The sequence below is a fragment of the Semicossyphus pulcher genome, unplaced genomic scaffold (genome assembly GCF_022749685.1).
Source record: "Semicossyphus pulcher isolate SPU_LCO1_2020_fin unplaced genomic scaffold, fSemPul1.0.p SCAF_3, whole genome shotgun sequence".
Classification (NCBI taxonomy): domain Eukaryota; kingdom Metazoa; phylum Chordata; class Actinopteri; order Labriformes; family Labridae; genus Semicossyphus; species Semicossyphus pulcher.
In genome coordinates this window covers 452,501-474,463 of record NW_027211704.1, presented here as the reverse complement: position 1 = coordinate 474,463, position 21,963 = coordinate 452,501, and the positions used below count along the sequence as shown (strand labels likewise).

Below are 21,963 nucleotides of genomic sequence, written 5' to 3'. Positions count from 1 at the left end.
GAAACAGGATGTGGATAACGAACATAGCCTGTACTCAACGGTTAAGCTAACGTTTAGCTAAAGAGATGTAGCTGTAGAAGCAGCTAGCTAGCAGGCTGGTGGTTGGTATAATTACCACAAATGTCATGTGAGCTAGCCTTCAGTTTCGGAGGTAGTCAAGTATGTTTTCCGAGCATACAAGGCAGTCGGATAATTTCTCCATCAAATCACACTCGTAACTCCTTCGTTTCTCTCTGGTGCATCTAATCAATTTGGCTCTAACTGTCAAAGATGTGGTCAATTTGCTCCTCCGTTGTTGAAGTGTTTTTGCCTCAAAATAAGGCCTCAATATAATGAGAAATGGAGATGCTATTCCAGATGAAATCATCGAACAAATGAAATGAAAGAAAAAAGGTAAACTGACATTTACGTTCCTGTTCTTGCTCTTTAAATGTAGCACAATAATTATAGAGCGAAACATCAGGTTCAGATCTCTGAGTGGTTCATGTAGGAGTGTTGAAGGCACAGTTATTTATACATTGTATGCAGGAGATGGTTATCCCTGACAGAATATATCATCTTTCTAGTAAAAAAATCACGTTGTTGTTTGCTTTTTGTCTTATCTGTATTGTACTGGAGCTATCTGGCACTGTTATTTCCTTCGGGATTAATACAGTTGTATCTTATAAAGTAGCAAAGTAATATTAAAACAAGATAATACTGAATTGTCTGAAATGTCTCATCAATGTCTTCACAGTAAACAATCTATAAGTTTCCATGACATGTTTAGTTAAATCTCCGTGCACACTGTAGCCTATCCTGTTGTGTGTTCAACAGCTGGTACGTGACAATGCAGATCTTCGCTGCGAGCTTCCAAAACTGGAGAAACGTCTTCGGTCTACAGCTGAACGAGTCAAGGCTCTGGAGGGCGCGCTGAAGGAGGCGAAGGAAGGAGCCATGAACGACCGTCTCCGCTACCAGCAGGAAGTGGAGCGGATCAAGGATGTGATGAGGGCTCGCAATCCCTTCCGCCGGCCCCATGCTGCACTGATAGGTAACACTAACACCTCACTCACATACTCAGCTTTTTTTAAGGAATTTAACAGCCATCAGTAGTGACCTTCACACCACATTACATGGCGGCATGCATCATTTCAGTAAAAGCTATGTAATCGGATGGAATGATGGTAACACATCAAGTTCTAATCTGTAGGAAGGCAGTGACCCATCGCATCTGTCCATTACAATGTGATCAGTGGGTATTAACATGCAGCACTGTTTCACTCTTATTACTACACTGTTCAACTACACTGTCCTGTTTAAGACATTAATGGCTTTTGTACAATTCAGCCCACAATCCAATCACACACACACACACACACACACACACACACACACACACACACACACACACTGTTTCCATGTCTAGGAGCACTTTCATATCATTTGATCATTGTCATATTCAAGTCTTTCTTAATTGCTGATAAATTTGAATCACTGTTGGAATTTTTATTTACAGCAAAACACAAAAAGTCCTATTTCATGTTTTAAAGTAAGTTAATTGAACAAATGAGGTGCACGCCTAATGAAATCTGTCAATATGACTTTGACCTAACTTACTCCATCTTGATTTTCACTGCAGCCAGTGCAATCAAATCCATTAAAACATACACCCCCAATTTAACAAAGCATATTTCTTCACAGTGTAATCTTATAGCTAAAGTTCAAAGAAATATAATAGAAGAACGACAAAAGTCTCAGTATGCTGTTAAGACTGATTTGAATATTTGAATAACCATAGGAAGTATTATAGATCTAAAACGATGATCAATACTCTCCACCACTTTCCTGCTGAGGTTCCCCTTTAAACACTCTTGTGTATGTGGTCACACCATCTCATCTGCCTCCGATGTTTGCCCTTGCAGCGCACCGTGAGAACAATCATTTGGCATGGTGCGGCCATCCGTTTCATGTCTCTGCTGTGTGATTTCCTCACGGGCAACGTCTATGGTTGGATGTGCTTCCCCCATGATCCATCATCTGTCATGTCGATCCTTCCTCCCACCAGAACACCACACACTCATTCAACTCCTCCTCATGCATGAGCGAGCTGCGAGACAGGTTTTCCGACACTGGTCTTGTTCCTCACTCAGAAACTAAACGCACCAGAGACTCAAGTTCACCACTGTGAAACATACAGAGATGGATAGTGAGGACTGATAGAAACTGAACTCAATCACGTGTTGTGACTATTTGTGATCCTAAAAAAGTTCTGAGAGACATTGAATATGTGCACTTGAACAGATGTGATGGTTTGCTGGAATACTAGCATGTGAGGATGAACACAACGAGCCTGTTCTGCTGAGAGGAATACAGTTTATTAGAAAAGCAGTGTAAATCCATTTTCATCACAAAGACTCACTTCATCACCGCCTTCAATTCGAGATAATTGCACTCATGAATTTTAATTCTGTGTGAAAGAAATGAGACATGCATGCTGCTGTGACGGAATTAGGTATTGATTTGAGAGTTTGTTTAAAATAAGTATTTTCATTTGAGGATGAAACCAAAGCATTGAAGAACTGGGCTATGTGACTGTGCAACTGGAATCTAAGTAATCCTCATGTTTTAAAATGTACTGTTGATGTTTTTTTAATTAAGAAATAGGACAGAAATACACCTGTTCATATCCTGCTGGAAGGTGTGTTGGTCGACTTGTTTAATTGCCAGCAGCTGACTGGCAGGCCATGGACACATGGCACTGAATGACAGACAGTAAAGAAACAGTGCGCTGCAGCTTACAAGAGATCTGGTTGTTGGTGGTGTTGAAGAGTAAGGACCACACCAGTATCTGCCTAACTGACGTGACTCTAACCTGCAAACCATTCAACGATGCAACAATCAGAACAGGATGTGTTTTCATGTTGGTAAGTTAGATTAGACCGGCTGAGATAATAAACTCATTAGTAAAAGCTTCATCGAGGTGTTTCCTCATCATACTTCTCATAGTGGAGTCGCCCCCTGCTGGCTCCAACAAAGAAGCAGATTCAGTGCACCTGCGCATTGACTTAACATTTGAAACCGGGGGGGAAGAGATTCACAGAGCAAAGCTGTCTGCACCTCCGCTCTCTGCTGCGCGCTGCTGCTGCTCTCAGGCATCACAGACGGATCTCTGGGGGGGGCAGAAAGAACACAGAACTTGATTTACAGTTACGTATGAAAAACGAAACGACTAAAAGCAATTAAATTTCAGTCTGACTTGAATCCATTCTCAGTATTCCAGTCACCTTGTATTATATTGTCCTACAGGTGACTGTGTAGCTCCGTCCCTTGAGGCCGAAATGAATAATGTTGAGTCTTTTCTGGATGAGCGGGCCGATCAATAGATCAATTCTGTTTTATCCCTGACAGCCAAGCCTGTGCGTCCTGGCCACTATCCACCGTGCTCTCCCACCAACCCCTTCTTCATCCGAGGCTACAGCGATCACCCCGTTGCCTTCTGCAGAGCTGATTTCCATAACAGTAACAACCAAGCAGTAGCTGCTCCTGCTGCTGCTCCTGCTGCTCCTCCTGCTCCTGCTGCCGCTCCTTCTCCTGCTGCTCCTCCTGCTCCTGCAACACCAGAACCTGAGCCCAGGTTACCTGAGACCAACTCCAACCAGAACAGCCCAACCAAACACCTCGATGCCCAGAACAATGATTCACCTGACAACGATTCTCAGAACAACATGTGAGTAAACTGAGTGAGGCTGAACTTACACTCAGAGGAGTGAAGCTGATGATCTCACCTTCTTGTCCTCAAAGAAAGTTACCTTAAAGAGCAGCTTGCAGGCTGCAGACCCCAGTGAATCAATGTGTATGAAAATGGTTTAGTAATTATAATTGTTATGTTATATTTTTGATAACTACAGCGGCTTCTGGAAACAGTTTTGGTACGTTTTCTTATATTTCTGCATCAAAACAGATGACGTGACATGGCGTAACATCAGGGAGTCCTGCTGATTAATTACGGGTTTAACATGAATTAATATGGATCTGTCATTGAAGATGAAGGAATTGTTAATTAATATGCATCCGACAGACCACAGGCCGTAGTTCTGAGCCTGTTAGGGGTCAGACAGAGCAGGAACACACCAGGATGAGGAGGAATAATGGCCACAGGAGAAGTCCATGTTCTGGCTTTCGCCTGAGCTTCCAGCTGCAGCACAGTTGGATAGTCACTGATCTGCTGAAGAAGGCTTTGATATACAGTTCATTGCTCTAACAGCAGAGGTCTGAGGTCGGGCAGGAAGGTGCATAGGGATAGGTGAGCCATCCAGTTCTTTCATTTGGTCCGAATGAAATGATTGGAAGGGTTTTATTACACTACAGTGCTTTTAAATAGCTTCAGCCTGCTGTTGCCTTACACTTCAGAGATTGAGCCCAGTCTCTCCCACAAGTGTTTTAAATGAGAACTTCCAAACGGTCCAAAGATTAGATGAAGTTTCTGACACAGTTACATTCAGACACGTGTCTCTCTCCTGTCCGTAGGCTTCCTGCTGAACCAGCGACCCAAACTGACAAGAGCACTGCAGAGATGCTCGATTCAGAGAACGGTGAGCCCTCTTCAGGATAAAATAATGAGACATATTATGATCCAGATCAGCGGGGGGTCAAATCTATTTCTTATCATGACTGTTTTTCCATTATGCTATGATGCCCGTCATTATGTTTGAATGTCCTCTGTTAAAGGGAGTTTCCCCTGCTGCTGTAACAGACCTGCCTGCTGTTTCTCTCAGTGTTTCTTCTTCGTGCTTTTATCTTTTTGTAATGGGCTCACAGTCGGCTGTCTTGACTGTAACTCTGAGTCATCTGTGAGTGAGGAGGAGGTTCTTTAAGTACAGGTCGACAGTCTTTAGATAAAGGTCATTTAGGAAAAATTGCAGATTCACTTAATTCAGTTATCACAGGACGATGATGCTGCTGCTACTCGAGGCTTTTATCTGTTCCCTGACACCCACACACACACACACACCCACACACACACACACACACACACACACACACACACACACAGACAGGAGATAGATTAGGGTTGCAGGATCATTACTCAGACGGACAGAAAGCTGACCAGACAGGCTGAGCACCCACCTCAGCCTCTGACCAGGTGATGACAGCTGTAGAGCTCTGTTACAGCACCACACCTCTTCAATTCTCCACAAATATCAATAAAAGTCAGAAACAGGTTTAGAGGCAATAAATCACTGTGATGTGACAGAACCTGCCTTTTATTAAATAACAGATAGAATTGATGTTGTCCAGTCAGTGGACCCTTGGAGGATTTAATCAGGCTGCTGTCTCAGAGGGTGTCTGACCTGCCAGGAGAACATTCAGAGAATTACACTCATTTTATTTTGCACAGAAAACAGTCACGCTCATTACTGGCAGCTATTCACGTGAGTCATCTAAAGACTCGACATTTAAGTCCTGCTGAGGAAGAAATTAGTTTGCTACAGTTTTTAGAGGATTTATTTTGTTCTGTCTGTTTTCAATATTTAATTTCTCCAAAACGCACGTGTGGCGTTTTGGAGGGATGCTCGCACACTGTGATGTATTCTGAAGCCAAACCTGGGGAGGAGTTTCTTTGGGTACATCACTAGTAATTTTCACTGTGGGACATAATTCTTCTCAGTGTCATGAATTTCAATAAGAGCTTATGAGGAAGTCAAACAGCTCAGCTCGGCGTGCACCGTAACTTCTCTCTGCTCAGGTGTAGCTTTGACTCTTCATGTGAGGAGAAGATTTTTTTTTTTTTAAAACGTCCCCAAGAGATTAAAGTGAGCAGCGTCATAATCCAGTCAAGGATGAGGAGCAAAGATAATAGCCAACTCATCATATTAATGCAAGGAGCACACACATTAAGGACACTGTCTTCATGAAGAACAATGAATACGCTCACATAGACTGCTCTGCTGCTGCAGAGGGACAAACAGCTGGAGCTTCTTCTTATGACTTGGTGCCCCACAAAAGGCCAAGTGAGTATTTTGCTGGATGAATCACTGTCGGGGTAGTTCAGGCAAAATAAAGGCCTCTAAGATCTGCAGTAGCTGCTAGGAGTAGGAGGATGTTTAACTTGAGAGTTGTTGGCCGAACACATACTGTAACTCTGATCCAGGAGCTTTGACCAGGCTGGAAACGTGTTTATTTCTGCTGTAATGTTGTTTCTTGTCTTCTGGAGCCCCAAGTGGCGACTCGAGGAACTGCTGTTTTTTTGCACTTTTTGCACCGCTTGATTAAAAATCTTCAGAGCCAGAAACAGCATCAATGCTTTTTAAACATCTGTAAATGAACTGTGGTTGTGTTTAGTAGCTCTTCACACAGAGGCAGAGGTGGTGGATGGGTATAAAGGGTACAGATATTCCCACTGACAGTCAGTGTTTGTTTCTTTTAACTGAAACCATCTCTGCTAACCTTGCTGTGTCCTTGCCTACCAGATCTTTTATAAACTGCACTGACAAACACCTTATTCAGCCTCTTGTGTTTAAAGACTTGTCTGAGAGGTAACACATCATGCAGCTGCTTCTTCCAAAGTCATCTGTCTCTCTGACTTTGGGCTGTTTAAATGAAACCTAAATGTGTCTGTGAAAAACCCACTTCTTCCCTCATTTACACACCACCAACCCTCTCACTGTGCACCTGCCTGCCTCCTTATGCACCTCTTTCTCTCCACAGGAAACACCACAGATATCAATGACAACAGGTAAGACAACTGGTGCACCCTCTTTGTTCACTGCAAAAAACACCTGCCTCTCTTTTCTTTGTCGTACTGCAGCCGTCAGCGCTGAGCATAAAGCTGTAAATGTCGCTGGTGCAGTAGAATGTAGGAAGTGATTCCTGTTGGGCTTTATTTTACACCTTGCTTAAAGTCCGCTTGGTTTCAGCTGAATGTTTTGAAAGATGTACCTTTAATAGGAGGTAATCAGCTGTAAATATCAAACTGAATTTGTGAGCTCGAAGTAATGAACTAAATACCCCTAATATTTGCTTTGCATGCACTGATCCCCCGTGCTTTAGCACTAATTACTGTAAAATCACTGATTTGCTTCCCGTCTCTCTGCTGCATCGCTGCCCCCTTGTTGCTGTCACTGCCGCCGCCGCTCCTCCTGCTGCTGCTGCTGGTGATGATCCGGGTGACGTTGCTGTGGCTGCCGGTGATTCTGGTGTGTTGCTTAGCATGTGTCTGAATGTGAATTCTGTGTCCAGAACTGACGTCTGTGACAATCAGGACCCAGCCAGACTCTACAGCCTGCAGCCCGAGGCGTCAGCCAGCTAATAGCCCTGACCAGGTAAGAACACAGAGAGCGCTTCAGTACATTCATTACAGAACACAGCTTCATGAATCAGTGGTCACAAATATCAAAGGTTACCATGCAACCAAACCACACGATAGTTTTAAAATAGCCCCTGATGAATCCACCTGAACCGTTGGTGTTAAACACGATACATGTAGCTCAGGAAAACCAGGAGAATTTAAGCCACACGAGCAGCTGTTCTCCGTCATTGACGTTCCTCTACGACACTTACAGATCAATCTTAGGACAGCCAAAGGCTTTTGAAGGGTTCATTTTTAAGAACCAAAGGTGCTTTTTCAAAACGCACTGCTTGCACTAATATTGCCAACCGATGAAAACGTCTCACACACGGTGACCCACCAGGGCTCTGACATGCTCATACATGGGTCACCATTTTTACTATTGAAACTTGTCAGACAGCCACTGCTCATCAAACCCTACCTGAATAAATGTCAGTGTAACTGGATGTGTCATTGGAATGCTGAAGACTTTCACTAAGGATAAATTGCGGCCGCAATTGCTCCGTAAAGCTCCCCCGCTGTCTGCCCCGTCTCAGGGTCCGAGCACATTGCCCCGATGATATTCTAGCGCAAACACGCCCATAAGGTTTTGCAGATCCGTGCAGTGTGCTCTTGTTTTTGTCTGATTGTGGAGAGAGGCTGTCTGCAGCTCCTCTATCTCACCTGAGCGCACACGGACGGATCTCAGCTCCATGCACAGATCGATGCTGAGACGGGAGAGGAGGGGGCAGCTCTTCAGCAGTTTACTGAAGTCCAGACTCGACAGGTGTTTTACTAGTTACCCCTAACCCTAACCCACAATATATTATTAACAGACTGTTTTTTACAGACACATTTTTTAAATACACAAAAGGTGTCGTCATGTCGTCGTGATCAGTGTACACTCAGAGCGTGACAGGCCTTGTAACACTGCGCTGCAGCTCCCACCAGCTCTCTGCAGACAGTAATACTTTCTCTCTAACTGCACGCTGCTGTTTGTGAATGAGGTGCTTTTTGCTACGAGGCTCATTTGCATAAAAAGGGGCCAAATTTGCCCTGATGGTTGCGTAATGACTCATTTAAATACGTGCAAACAGCACCGGCGCACAGAGTCGCTGTTTGCTCTGCAGCACACTTCGGGGTGCGTTCAACCCTCTGAGTGTGCTTCGGGAATGAGGCGGAGTCTCTTTGTGTCATTTGCACTGGTTTAAAAAGCCGCACAGTCCTTTAGTGAACCCCCCTTTCTTTGTCATCTTATTTTCATACAGGACATACATTGTTGCTGAAGTGTGTTTATCAGTTGTATTGTAAAGAAGTTGAGCGTATTGGTTTGGGAGCAGACCTCAGACACTCTGCTGGCAGCATAGCGGGACCTTTTCTCTGTGTGGAGCGCCCCTCACTAAAAATACCTTCACTCTGAGACTAAACAAAAAAACAAACGGCGTCTCAGACGAGCTCTCCTTTTTGTTTGGAATTACTTCATAAATCCCAGCACCCGATTAAAGATTACACAATATTATTAGAATATTACTGTGGCAAAGACCCAAATGAGAAAGCCATGTAAGACTCAGCCTGCAGTGTGAGGACTGCTTTAAGTGATACAAGACAAAGAAAGAAACTTTCTCTGTCACTGGCATCTCGCTTTCTGCTGAGTAAATACAAGTTTCGCACGGTGCTAGTGAATCTTTTCCTTCCTATGAAGTCTAAATTTGGCCCCAGAGTCTCCACACAGTTCCCAAACACAACTTACTGTCAGTAAGACAACCAGAAATAAAAGGACTGTAGACGGGTTCCTTCTGGCTATGTTGGCATGACTCACTGGCTGCTGTCTCTTCTTCTCTGCCATCTTTCACTCTGACTCTCTGTTTCTCTTTGTGTGTCTCTTTCCAGGCAGACGTTCTTTCCGAGGCCTCCTCTGTAAATCTGCATGCAGTTAATTACTGTCCTCTCAGCCTCCCCTCCCTCACCCACCCTCACCTGCTGTAAACAGCCCTCTCTCCCTCTCCTGTGTCCCCTTTCCTTCCCCTGCTTGCTCCTCTCCAATCCTTTCTCCTTCCTGTACAATGATGTGGGGTTTATGTGGGTATCAGTGGAATCCATGGCAAGCACTGCATCTCAAATACCTTACCTGGCAGCTTACGTCCATAATGCTGCCAACCCTCGCTGGTGACTGCGAAAACAAAGAGACCACAATAGAAAGGTGGGGAAGAGAGTGCAGTGCCGGAGGTAACCACTAGGAAGTGCTGTTTGTCTCAGAAGGGGATCAGAGTGGACACAAAGAACATTCAGCTGAGGGTTACAAAACATCCGTATGGATCTGAAAACAATGTGAGCTCATGTTACTCATATTTCTACTTTTGACTGTGCATGTAGATTTTGATGTTGGTCTTCAGCTTTTCTTGGAAAAAATAACAAAGAGGACGAGAGCTAGAGAGGAGACATCACGAAATGTTTCAGTCTAAACACCAGAACAGGAGAAGCAGTCAAAGCAGATGAGGAATCCAGTCTGTGGGTAAGGCTGGAGTTCTTAGATTTTTCAGTCATGCTCAACAAATCTCACGAACAGACCGAAACCAGCGATGTGTGAGGACTCTGTTTGTCTCAGACTCAAACTTAAGAAGCAACAGCCCTGGATTATACTGTTTTATTATGCTCTTGTTTTATTCTGGAAAGGCTCAGTTATTTCCTCCAACAGCTGTGCACTGTAGATGTCGGCGAGCGGCACTGAAATCAGGAATAAATACATGTTTCTGTTTCAGTTTATTTGGGGCTACTCTCAGACACACGGAGGCTCTGGTGAAGTTTACAGTCGCAGGATGGTGCATTACTCCACATGACATACAGTGCCCATATTAAAGCGTCATTCAGTGCAGCAGTGTGGCTCGGTCAGAGACTCAGAGGAACAAACTCATTGTTGGTTTTTGTCCATTTGAAGGGAGATTTAAAACTTTTGGCAGTTTCAATCCAAAGTGAGAGCAATATTGTTTATTTGAATGTTTCCCCACCATCCCCCAAAATCTGTCCGGCTCATTTCAGTATGACTTCTTAGCAATAGAGTCGGTAGTCATGGTAACAACACTAAACTGAATGACACATATCCACACCTGCAGTATTTGAAATTTGGCTTCAATTTATACGATTTCTTTCTTTAAATGATTTAATTAAAATGAAACTTCAGTTTATACAGATATATAGACTGTGAGCGTCCTTAAGACTTAAAGACACAGCAGTTTTGTATTTTGGTACCTTTGGAGAATATTTTTAAATACTTGGACTCCACATTAGAAAGTGTTTCTCTCGTTTATAACAGGAGTAGTAGTAAACCAAATACGCCCTGTATCCATAATCTGTAGACGGCTCTAGAAAGTTTTATCACACTTTATAATGTTTAAGCTTCTGAGGCTCTGACACGATCTGAAGCGCAGGAAGAACCATCGTGCTAGATGAGGAAGCTGGTCAGAGCATTGTTTAAAATACAACGCTCAAACAGTCAGTGGTTTGAATCAGTCGCCGCAGCATGTCTGACTTCTGACAAGCAACTTGATCAAGAGTGTAAAGAAAGAGTCCTGCTTGTTTGTAAAGACCGTCGTCGTAAAGAGACTAAAGCTGTAAATCGTCCCTAAAAGAAGCTCTGTCGGGCCGCCTGTGAGATATCCAGTCATTGTCATGAAAACAAACGCAGAGCGGAAAAAATGAATATTGTAGCAACTATTTTTATACTGCTAGCTCTACTTTAACAGAAATATATATTATTTATCATGTGTAATTTATTTGCTATTTATTCTCATTTATAGCAGGTGTTGAATGTGAAGCGTTTTTGTTTTCACGTATAAATGTCGACGTGGTCTCACTGCAGGAGGAGCTGCTGTTGTCATTGAATGAAAACGTGTGATGCTGCCGTTACAAAGTGCGTTTGTTTAAGAGATGATTAAGATGATTCATCCTGCACGGTTTCTTTATGAACCACCTCAGAGTGAACCCAAAGCCCTCACCTGTGAGCTTTCAGTGACCTGTGTGACCTGTGCACCCAGAGCTCTGGCTCTACAGTAGTTCAGATGACCTCCGGTAGAGACGTACAGCAGGGGTTACTGTAGGTTATCTTGGGCTGATACGGCCCTGCCTTATCCCTCTGATACACACACGCAATTAGATACAGAGCCTCATCAGCCAGTGAGGTGTTTGACCTTTGACCCCAAAATATAAATATATTACATATCCGGTGTTACCTGGGTGCAGTCTGAGCAGATAAGATGATTGACTCTAAACACACACTGACTGTCTGTTGCTCCGCGCTGCACCTCAGACTCTCTCTGAGCTCCTGATCAGCCAGTCAGGGTGAGCGAGTCAAGGGTGACAGCGGAGCGACAGCGTGTGTGTGTGTGTGTGTGTGTGTGTGTGTGTGTGTGTGTGTGTGTGTGTGTGTGTGTGTGTCCTTAGAGCCGTCTCTTCTTCTTTGACCTTCAATTACATTGTTAATTTTTTGTACTTGTGGGGTATCAATAAAATACATGTGGGGTGTTAACTGGGTAGGCAAGAGTGAAAGGGGGTAACAAAATGGTGTTTAGGACTATTTAGGACAAGGACCTACTTTAAATGAATTTTGAGGACTTATTTACTGTCATGGTACATGTGACATAATAACAGGGAACTGACAGGCGACCAGCAGGCTTCGCTCACATGATGTGATTAAAGGAGCCAAACTACGCGTGACATTCTTACTGAGTATAAACACGTTATGTCGTGTCTGAGTGAATATGTAATGTAGTAATGTGGAAGTATTTGGCTCCACACTGTTGCTGGACGTACTGGTCTGACAGGATGTTGAAGCTGTTCTGGTTTCTTCTCCAGCATGTACCTGTATGCGTTTCCTTCAGTCACCCTGTAAAGTATTTATTGATACCCTGTAGATACCAAGTAATGAGTGTAATTGAGCTGTATCTAAAGTGTTACCATCAGACATATTTTCTCTTTATATTGAGGCACATTTGAAATGCATGAAGCACTTTATCACGTGTTCTTTCCCTCTTTGTTTCTCCTCTGAAGCCGTTACATCTAATGCTGCAGCTCAATCTGATTATCTCCAAAGGTAACAATAGGTCACTGAACTATAGAAACTTCACATTGTTATTGCAGTTGAGTGTTTACACGACCTATAGAAACCATGGGTTGAATGTGATTGGCCTTTTCTGTCGATGAAAACCACCAAGAAAACAGCTGTTCTCCTGACGTGCACTCTGACTGTGAGCTGTAACTGTTGGGATGATTGAGTGTATAACATTTATTTTCAGTCTTCCTGTTCTGTTCGTCTCACATTGACTGTAATCAATCTGAAAATACTCTGGGCAGGTGAAATAAGAATATGTGACACTGTAGCGGACACATGCAGAAATAGAACAATGAATGAAGAGCGGCCGGGTGGGCCGAACATCTGTGTTTGTTTGTACATTTGTGCGTTGGTTTGTTTATGGTGTGTGACTTTGTGCATGCAGTACTTTCTTCTGTAGCTGCTGAGAAACAGTACTGTTATCTCATGAAAACTCCTTTCAATAAAGATGATCCTGTGTACATATGATCATTACGCTGTCTTCTTATTTCTCACTGATGTGAGATTTCATCCTTCGGGGGGGGCGACACTACGGAGCAGGATCAGGTGAGGTCACCTCAGGGTTAACTCCGGTGGTTCACTTCATACCGGGGTAGATCACCATGGTAACTTATGCTGAACACCTGATCTGCTCCGGAGCAGGTTATGTTTGAGATAAGAGATCAACCTGAACTAAACATCACCCACTGACCAATCGGGTCTCTTGATCAGGAGCTTTGAGAGCCGATCGTGAGGGAGGAGAGAGCGAGAGAGCAGTAACACACTTCCTGTTTACGGTCTGATTATAATGATTATATTCATGACAGATATTCATAGTGCTTTAGTGATGTACAACAGAGATTGTTAAAAACAATGAAGATATTTTATAACATCTGAACGCTTTCTTTCTGCTTATTTATTTTTATTTGCTCCGTAAGTCCGTGTGATAAAAAAGAGAAAAGAACACGTCTAAATATATATATAAATAAATCTGCAAAGCATTGATTTAATGTAATAAACAGGTGTTATAATCAATTATTATCAATCTATTGATGGAGTGATATTATAGACTTAATATGCTCATTTACACAGTCAGTGATTTTCTGCCAGTTGTCCTTCAGAACGCTGCAGGAGCCCCATTTGTCCACAGAGCTGTCAGTCATGAGGCCACGCCCCCTTTTTACAGCATCAAATAACTAATTAAAAGTAAACTTGTCAGAAAAATGAACACTGGGACATAAATCAGCATGATAAGAACTAACTATAATGACAGAAACCATGTTGGAGAAAAATGTATTTGACGTGTATTTTGATTTTATAGTTTGACTCATGTCCCATCTGTTAACATGGAGGAGGCGGGCTTTATGAGCTATACTGCAGCCAGTCAGCAGGGGGCGACAGAGAGGGTTTGGCTTCACTTGTAGGGAGCTGTCATGTCGGCCATCTTTTTATACAGTCTATGACAGCAACCCTGGGTCGACTTATCGAGTTGATAGCCAGTGTCATGTGACCACTTGGCGTCGTTGCCTTCGTCAGGTTAAATGAAGCCAGATGACCAAACGATACGCTGAGTCAGTGATCTCGCTTCACAGCACTTCACAGACAACATGAACTGGAACCTTCTTTGACATTGTTTCCTCCTGCTCGTGTCCGGCCCACGTGTTGTGAAGAAACAGTAACTGTGTTCAGTTTGTTGTTTCTGTCCAAGTTAAACAAAAACAAGACCGTACAAGCTGTTCACCGAGGACAACATTTACTCTCATAGTGTCATGGTGCAAACACAACTCAATGAGTCAAACTGTTTCTGGCCACAGACTACATGACCTTTGCCCTCATTGAGCTTATCCAGGTTTATGACACCATGTCATAGCTGTGGTTCCTGATACATTTCCTGCAGTATCAGCCGCTGGTTTCAAACATTTTCTCATCAGCCTGAAATCATTCAGTCTTGAAGACGCGTTTGCACAAAGAGGAAAGTCTGTCAGTCGTTCATTTCTCCTGTAATGTCATCTTGAGAGCCTCCCTGGATGTGTATGAGACAGAAAGTAGAAATACAAAGCAAACTTCAGACATCTGCTCGCTCATCCAGAGAATATGACAAAGTCTAACTGCTGGACACGAGATGACTGCTGCTGTTCTTAGTTTGTATTTTCTCATTCTCATCATGGCGTCATGAAATTGTCTTGCCTGTGCAGGTTTCAAACTGGTGTTGAAGGTGAGCTCTGAAAACGTTTCCTGTCCCTCATCCTGCACAGTGAAGGTCAAACAAATCTTCTGATTTTATGTTTTTAAGAAAAAGGGGGTTTTTGAAAATCTGCACAAATGTTTTGAAGTCGTAATTCAAAACATTTTAGACTTTGTGTTTTTGTTCAGGTCCTTGTGGGTAACCTTTAACCTCGAGGACAGAAAAACCTTTTCAGCTCAGCCAAATAGAAAGTGCATAAAAGCCACATGAGACACAATTTGTAAAAACATTTTATGACAGACTCTGCTGTCACTGAGAATGTCCTCATTCACACAGCAGAGGAGGTGACGGGGGAGGTTGGACAGTCGAGGGCCCGTCCTGTCCAGGGTCCAGGAGCCGAAAGGTCCAAAGTGCAGAAAAGCAGCTGAGGAAAGGAGAGGACACAAATCACAAGAGCTGTGACACAGAGACACTCAGAACAGTCCAGCAGCTCTCCGCGGGAAGCATCGATTGAATCATCCTCTCAGGCTGAGGACTGCTGACTGAGCCCGAGGCCGGAAGACTGCGTGAGTATGAATCTGAGACAGACTGATGTCACGTCTCTGTGACGCATCTTATTCAGACACGTGTAACTTTTATGAAAGTGAAGTTTAGAATAAACATCAGAAGAGATTTGATTGTTTGCTAAAAGAACTTGTGTTTGTTGTGTAAGTGAACAAACAGGATCGATAAAACAAACCCTCCTGATGATCAGATTCTCTCTGTTCATCAGATCTGACCGAGGTTTTTCTGATCATTGTAAAAATGTTTGCTACCAAGGGAAGCTGTGATGTTAGTTAGCAGGATTCAGTGCTGAGACACAATGATTTCCTGAATAGTTTAACTTGCTTGTGGGAGAGAAGACTAAAATGAAATGTACTTCGCAGGTCCAATTAGATTAATTTATAAATATATATATTTTGGACTTTATTGATTGGACAGTTGAAGAGAGACAGGAAATGTGGGGAGGAGAGAGTGGGGGGTGACATGCACCAATGATGTGCAGGGCTGAGCCTGCGCTCAGTGCGTCGAGGACTGCAGCCTCTGTATATGGAGCGCCTTCTCCACCAACTTATATTTAATATTATTAAAACTGTTCTTAGTTCTGTGAAAAAGACAATTTAGTGGAATGATTACCTGGTTTTCATTTCATTCCCCAGCAAACAGCTGCTATGTTTAACACAAACCTTTTAGCTGTTGAGATGAGAGGAGAGACGTGGAGGCTGGAAGTGGACCTGCAGAAAAGAAGACGATCCAATAAATCTGTTGTCCTCAACAAGACCGAGCGTGATCCTTAAACTCACCCCCAACCTCCCTAAACCTTCTAAGAATTGTTGCATAAGATTTTATCTGCACAAAAACATGTTGGCCATCCCGTTCTCCTCTCCATGCCTTCATCTGCAGCAACATCAAGAATAATCAGTATATCTATGCAAAGCTTATCTGCCATGTTGACGCTCCTCCTGAGGAGCGATCAAACAGCAGGTCACTGTGGGTCTTTCACCTCTCTGTGGAGCCGTCACGATCTCTCCTCAGTCCTCTGCGTATCTGATCTGCAGTGTGTGAACTCCCACAGAGGACAGGCACACCGCGTTATCGTTTGTTTACGTTGTATAGCTTGACTGCTGATAACACTCTTGTTATGGTAAAGCCCTACAGGTAACCACAGCTCAAAACTCCTGCTCTGTATGTTTCTGCATTCAGAGCAGAAGTTTGTGCACTTTTTCAGTTTGAGATTAGAGTAATCTCGCCTCGCTGGGACGGAGCCTCATCAGGAATATCAATGCTTTTTAGGCGTGAGGCAACCTGCCAGCAACGGATCTGTGACCTCACTTCATCTCTCCATTTATGGCTGGAGATTTCCGACTGTACTGAAAACTTTTTACAACTTCCCACTTTGAGTTCAAAGTTTAAAGCATGTTGCAAATTGGTGTCCAGTGATGTCACCGCACTTTAAGGGGCAATGACCCAGAGGTGTTCCTCTCCAGGTGACCTACTGGGCTTTACCTCAGATTGCATCCAGGAGCTGAGCCTTCACAGAACCAAACTGTTGTGATGAAGTTGACCTGGTTCACCGGAGCTTTTTATCTTCTCCCATGCAGACTTGTTTATCAGATAGCAGACTACATGGGGCTGACACCAGGCAGCACGAATCCATATCACACTGTGATATCAAACGCAGGATGCTAATTAGTTTTAGATGAACATTATTATATAAAGTGTCCTCGAGGAGCAGCAGTGTGTCTGACACTAAACTACAGCTTTGATTTGAATAGGATTGTCCCCCCCGGCTCACAGCAGACGGTCCTGAGTGTTCTGGTGCGATCCAGCTGTAAACATGACGACCGACGAGCCGCCCAACGGTCTGCACCACCGAACCATGAAGGCCCGCCCGACAGAGGAGCGCTCCAGTCCAGGTCTGTTCAGTTATATGTTCACATGCTCCATCCATAGAAAGTCTTGTTTTCGTTCAGTATATATCTAAACTTTTTGGTGTCATCTTTTGTCTCATAACTGTTAACTATAGAAATGCACTCTACTTAAGGATTACATTTTAAACAGGTTTTTATGGACTCATGCAACTCTGCTAAAGCATCTGTGACTTTCTTTCCAAAGTTTTGCACTTTATATTAATGTAGTCGCAGTATGTACACAATAATGTATTGGTTTGTAATGTTGTGCAATGTATGCTCTGCTCTCTGCAGTTGGGAGCCATAATATTGAACAGGAAGAAGATCTAAGACTGTGGCAGAAACATGCTCAGGTGACCATAACTCGCTGCTATCTTAGCCGCGCAGTCCCTCCGTAACTCCGTCCTTATCCCTTTGGAGAGAGAAAATACATGAGCTCAGGCTGTGCAGAGTAAACACACGACACAGTGCGAAGTGATATTTTAAAAGTAAACAAAACATGGGCTGCTTCTTGTCCTCAGAACGTGAGGGAAGCAAAGCGCCAGGCTAGAAGCAGAGAAGCTTGAACCCCACTGTCTGCTGTTTCCTCCTGCAGAAGGTGAAGCTGAAGGTCCTGGAGCAGCTGCAGGGTCAGCTCAGTCACATCCTCGACGAAGCTCTGACTGAGTCCGTCCAGCCGTTTACCCAGATCCAGCCACAGGTTAACGGAAAGACGTCGAAAACAACGAAATCCAGGTGAACGTTTATTATCACACGTTATTGATTATTATCCTTTGGAAGACAAACAGCTCGGGGACGATAAGAGACCACTGCAGCAGTCTGTCACAGAGCTGTTGGGTGACGCCCGGCCACTCTTTGTTCGATGGCCTGTGACCATCCATCTTTCTGTCGACGTTCAGGAGGCTTTCAGCGGCGTTCAGAGAGATGCTGTTTAAGGAACATTTGGAGTGGTCTCTTATTTTTGCAGAGCTGTAATTCTTCTTATTACCTGCAGTTAAATGTGTGTTTGAACCTTTTCTGTGTTTCAGATCGCAGAGAATGGATGACGGCAAAGTGTTTATGGATAGGCCATCACTGCTGGAGTGAGTATGACAGACTGTCTATCTCTAAGTTAGAGAACACAAACATACCAAGGTGTTCACAAGGATGAACTTGGATGTATAGTAGGTGCATCTGACGAGTGTTTTCATGATTGGTCACTTGGTCTGTGCAAACATCACAGAACAAATCACAGTTTCCTGAAGCCCCTTGTGAGACGTTCAGATGTCTTGTTTTGTCAAACCAAGAGATGAAAACTCAGAGACAGAAAGAAAAAGAAACTTCATCCTCTTGGTTCTTCAGGTCTGATTGTTTTGTACTTTTTTAATCCAGATTTCTCTCCTGAACACACTGAATTATTCTGATAGCTGCAGTTATGGTAATCAATACTTACTTATGTCATCTGCATGATGTTGACATGTCTGTTACAAGTTACACAGAGACTAAACAAACCACGCTCATGTTTGTGTGTATCAAACATATGAAGGCTACCTGTGTTTATGTTTGCGCCCCTCCTGTGTGTGCTTCTTCATCAGTGAACTGTTTGAGATCAGCCACATCAGGACCATCTACCACATGTTCATCGCCGTCCTCCTCATCTTCTGTCTGAGCACGCTGGCTGTCGACTACATCGACCAGGGCAGGTCAGTGCGACATGTGAAACTGTGTGTGTGTGTGTGTGTGTGTGTGTGTGTGTGTGTGTGTGTGTGTGTGTGTGTGTGTGTGTGTGTGTGTGTGTGGAGGTGTGTATGCTTACGACACTGACTATGGTATCAAACTCCATGACCCTGAACTGAATCTAATTACCCCGAGGCTTTAAAAACTTCGTCCTCACTTCTTATCTCCTTTTCACTCCCCTCACTGTGTCCCTCCCTTCCTGCCTCCCTCCCTCCCTCTCTCCCTCCCTCCCTGCTCATCTGGCAGCACAAAGATAGAGCAATCAATCCCTGGGAGTATTTCAGCGGTGCTTTGGGCAGCTCAGGGATGATTTGGTTTCTGTTTGCCGTCGTAAGGTTGGAAGTTTAATTTTTATGTTTCCCACTGGAACAAGTGCCAGCGGGCAGCTTCACTGTGTGCGAGTTATTCGAACACCCAACCTCAGTTAACATTGATTTTAATACGGGTAATTTGATGTAATAAATAATAATATCGCACTCGCAAGTGTACCATGTTGAATCACAGAAGTCCTTTGACACGCTGCATCGATTGGTTGTTAAAAATCCATTATTATTACTAGCAGAGGGGCCGCGCTTAGATGGGAGAAGTAATGTAAAAAATATTCTGTGACTACAGCTGCTCTTTGTTAAAGCCAGTCACGCTGTAATGTACTTAGAATTGGTATTTAAAACAGACCCCAGGAGCATCAACACAATGTCCTATTATTATTATTATTATGTAACTATTATTATTATCATTATCATCATTATCATTATTATTATGTACCTATGATCTTCTCAGGAAGTGAAATCACTTCACACTAAATGCTGACTCATGTTTGGGGGACTCTCAGGTTGGTCCTGGAGTTCGACCTGCTGTTCTTTGCCTTTGGGAAGCTGGGGACCGTCACCTGGGCCTGGTTGGTGATGTTTGTCTACACCCTGCTGGTCCCATATTACTCCGTGGTTCTGTGGGGATCTCTGTACCACAGGTTCCCCTCTAAGTTGGGTCTGTCCCTCGGCATGGGGCTGGTCCTGTCTGCGGTGCAGGGCTACGTACTGGGACATTTCCCCGTCCACGTCGTCGTACAAAACCAGCTGCCACCTGCCTCACGGTTCATTGTGATACTGGAGCAGGTGAGTGTGTGTGTGTGTGTGTATGTGCGTGTGTGCGTATGTGCGTGCACGTGCGTGTGTGTGTGTTTAGAATCAGACAAAGCGGTGAACTGCTCGCTGCCTTTGTTTACATGTTACAGGGCTAACATTTAAAGTGAGTGACACATGTGACTGTTAAAGACGGCAGGAGGAGACTTGTAGTGAAAAACACCACCTCAACATGAACAGGACCAGATCAGCAGAGAGATCAGAGGTGCGGCTTCGTCTACAGGGGGCGCCAACATCAACACACACTGAAAGTTCCTCACAGGAGCTTTAAATATGAACATTATATAAACAATAACATAAGAAATAAAGATAAAATACTGAGACATGGATCCAAGGTGATTTAGATTTAAATGGCAGAGTAACAGCTGTCACATGACATCAGCTTTGGACTACTGAAACACCATCCACGTTAGACTGCAGTGATGAGCCACATCGTCCTGAGAGCACTGGAACAGAAGAAGAGACGAATCTCTCAGCGTTTCTTACCATCTATTATCCGGTCCTAATGAAATCGTCTGTGTCATGTGTTCAGGTTAAGACCTGAACACTGAAGGATGGAGTGGAGCACAGAGCGCTAGGCATGTTTAGAGGTTATTTAGAGTTCCAAACAGCATCACTCCTCCTTTGATCTGCTTTGATCTCTCCTGCAGGGTCATCAGTGCTTTTATTGCAGTGTAAACTGCTGTAAAATGCTTAATATGAAGAAGTAGCTCATACTGCAGATAGAACTCTATCATATCGTTTGTAATCCAAACTCTACATGCAGCCCTCATTGCCACCAGCAGCTGTAAAGCTTGCTGACCACAGATGGGAGCGATCCAGCTGGAAAAGCACCAAAGGGACAGTAGATCTCAGCATAGCACCGTTTGAACATCATGGGCCCACACTGCACTCTGTAATACCTCCTCATCCTCTTTATTACTCCGGCCACGGTCTCCCAAAATCATCTTAGTGCTGAGATCATTTTAGCTCTGTTCAGTGGAGCGGGATAATCCCAGTGCTTTGATGCTTTTGGGAAACCCGTCCTGGTCCTCATCTGACCTGCGTCCGATCAAATCTGATGCTCTTCAGCTGATAGGAACCTCATTCTACTGATTTTGGTTTGATTCACTCAATAACCCTGCGGGCTCCCTGCGGGCTCCCTGCTGCGTGCATCATGTCTGAACTGCAGTTTATCTGGTGCTAAATTGAGTTCTCTAACTTGTGGTGCTAAATTGAGTTCTCTAACTTGTGCTTCCGTCTCCCCTGTCATGTTTAACATTTCCCTTTGTTGTACTTCCTCCTGTTTAATAACAGAAGAAGTAAAAAACACCGTCACAATAACTCAGCCTGTAACACGTGAGCGTGAGATGGAGGCCGCAGAGATGTTGGATGTTCACTTCAGACACGTCGATTGGTGCACTAACGTCAGACGATACAGAAACTGTGACTGATGCGGTGTCCTTCCCTTCTCATAACAACTGTGTCCACTGTCCTCAGATTCGCTTCCTGATGAAGAGCTACTCGTTCATAAGAGAGACGGCTCCTGTTATTATGAAGAACACACCAAAGGAAGGTAGCGTACTGCACTGATGTCAGGTGTACTTACTCCTCCGGCTGCATCATTACTCACAGTGACATTCACAGACACCGAGAAGAATGAGTCAAACAGAACCCAGCAGGCCACCACATAATGATTCATGCTGAAGTTCAAACTAACAATGGAAACTCCACAAACTATAAATAAGCTCAGGTACATGTGTTAGTGGTGAAGAACGTGTCTCCTCTTTACTCACTCGCTGCTGCGACATCGACATGCCCTGCAGAGGTCTGAGCACGCTGCAAAGACATTTAAGATGAGTCCTTTGTTTAACAAGGATTTATGATGCTGTTTAATGCACCTGTCACCTGAAAGCACCTCTTTGCCTTCTCTAAACGTCTTTGTAAAAGTTTAAACTCGACCAAAGTGCAGCTTATAATTCAGCAGTTTCACATATTGGCTTATAAACGGTGTAACTGTCGTGCAGTGTTAAAGCCATTTGTTTGTTCTTACATTAAGACACAGTCATGTCACAAATGAAAAAGTGTAATTACACATG

At 43.8% G+C, this 21,963-nt stretch overlaps 2 protein-coding genes across 2 annotated transcripts in view; both read left to right on the top strand.

The window, feature by feature from the left end:
- Window positions 1–12,869, top strand: part of kif5ab (kinesin family member 5A, b) — a 69,532-nt gene extending 56,663 nt beyond the window's left edge. Inside the window, exons 24-29 of the mRNA XM_069677470.1 lie at window positions 817–1,033; window positions 3,391–3,709; window positions 4,510–4,574; window positions 6,691–6,718; window positions 7,222–7,304; window positions 9,200–12,869. Coding sequence (XP_069533571.1) covers window positions 817–1,033; window positions 3,391–3,709; window positions 4,510–4,574; window positions 6,691–6,718; window positions 7,222–7,291 — 699 coding nt within the window. The 3' untranslated portion in view covers window positions 7,292–7,304; window positions 9,200–12,869. The remainder of the gene's footprint in view (window positions 1–816; window positions 1,034–3,390; window positions 3,710–4,509; window positions 4,575–6,690; window positions 6,719–7,221; window positions 7,305–9,199) is intronic.
- Window positions 12,870–16,954: 4,085 nt separating this feature from the next.
- Window positions 16,955–21,963, top strand: part of soat2 (sterol O-acyltransferase 2) — an 11,460-nt gene continuing 6,451 nt past the window's right edge. Inside the window, exons 1-7 of the mRNA XM_069678744.1 lie at window positions 16,955–17,033; window positions 17,322–17,380; window positions 17,623–17,762; window positions 18,056–18,109; window positions 18,602–18,709; window positions 19,576–19,858; window positions 21,365–21,440. Of these exons, the coding sequence (XP_069534845.1) occupies window positions 16,955–17,033; window positions 17,322–17,380; window positions 17,623–17,762; window positions 18,056–18,109; window positions 18,602–18,709; window positions 19,576–19,858; window positions 21,365–21,440 (799 nt within the window). The remainder of the gene's footprint in view (window positions 17,034–17,321; window positions 17,381–17,622; window positions 17,763–18,055; window positions 18,110–18,601; window positions 18,710–19,575; window positions 19,859–21,364; window positions 21,441–21,963) is intronic.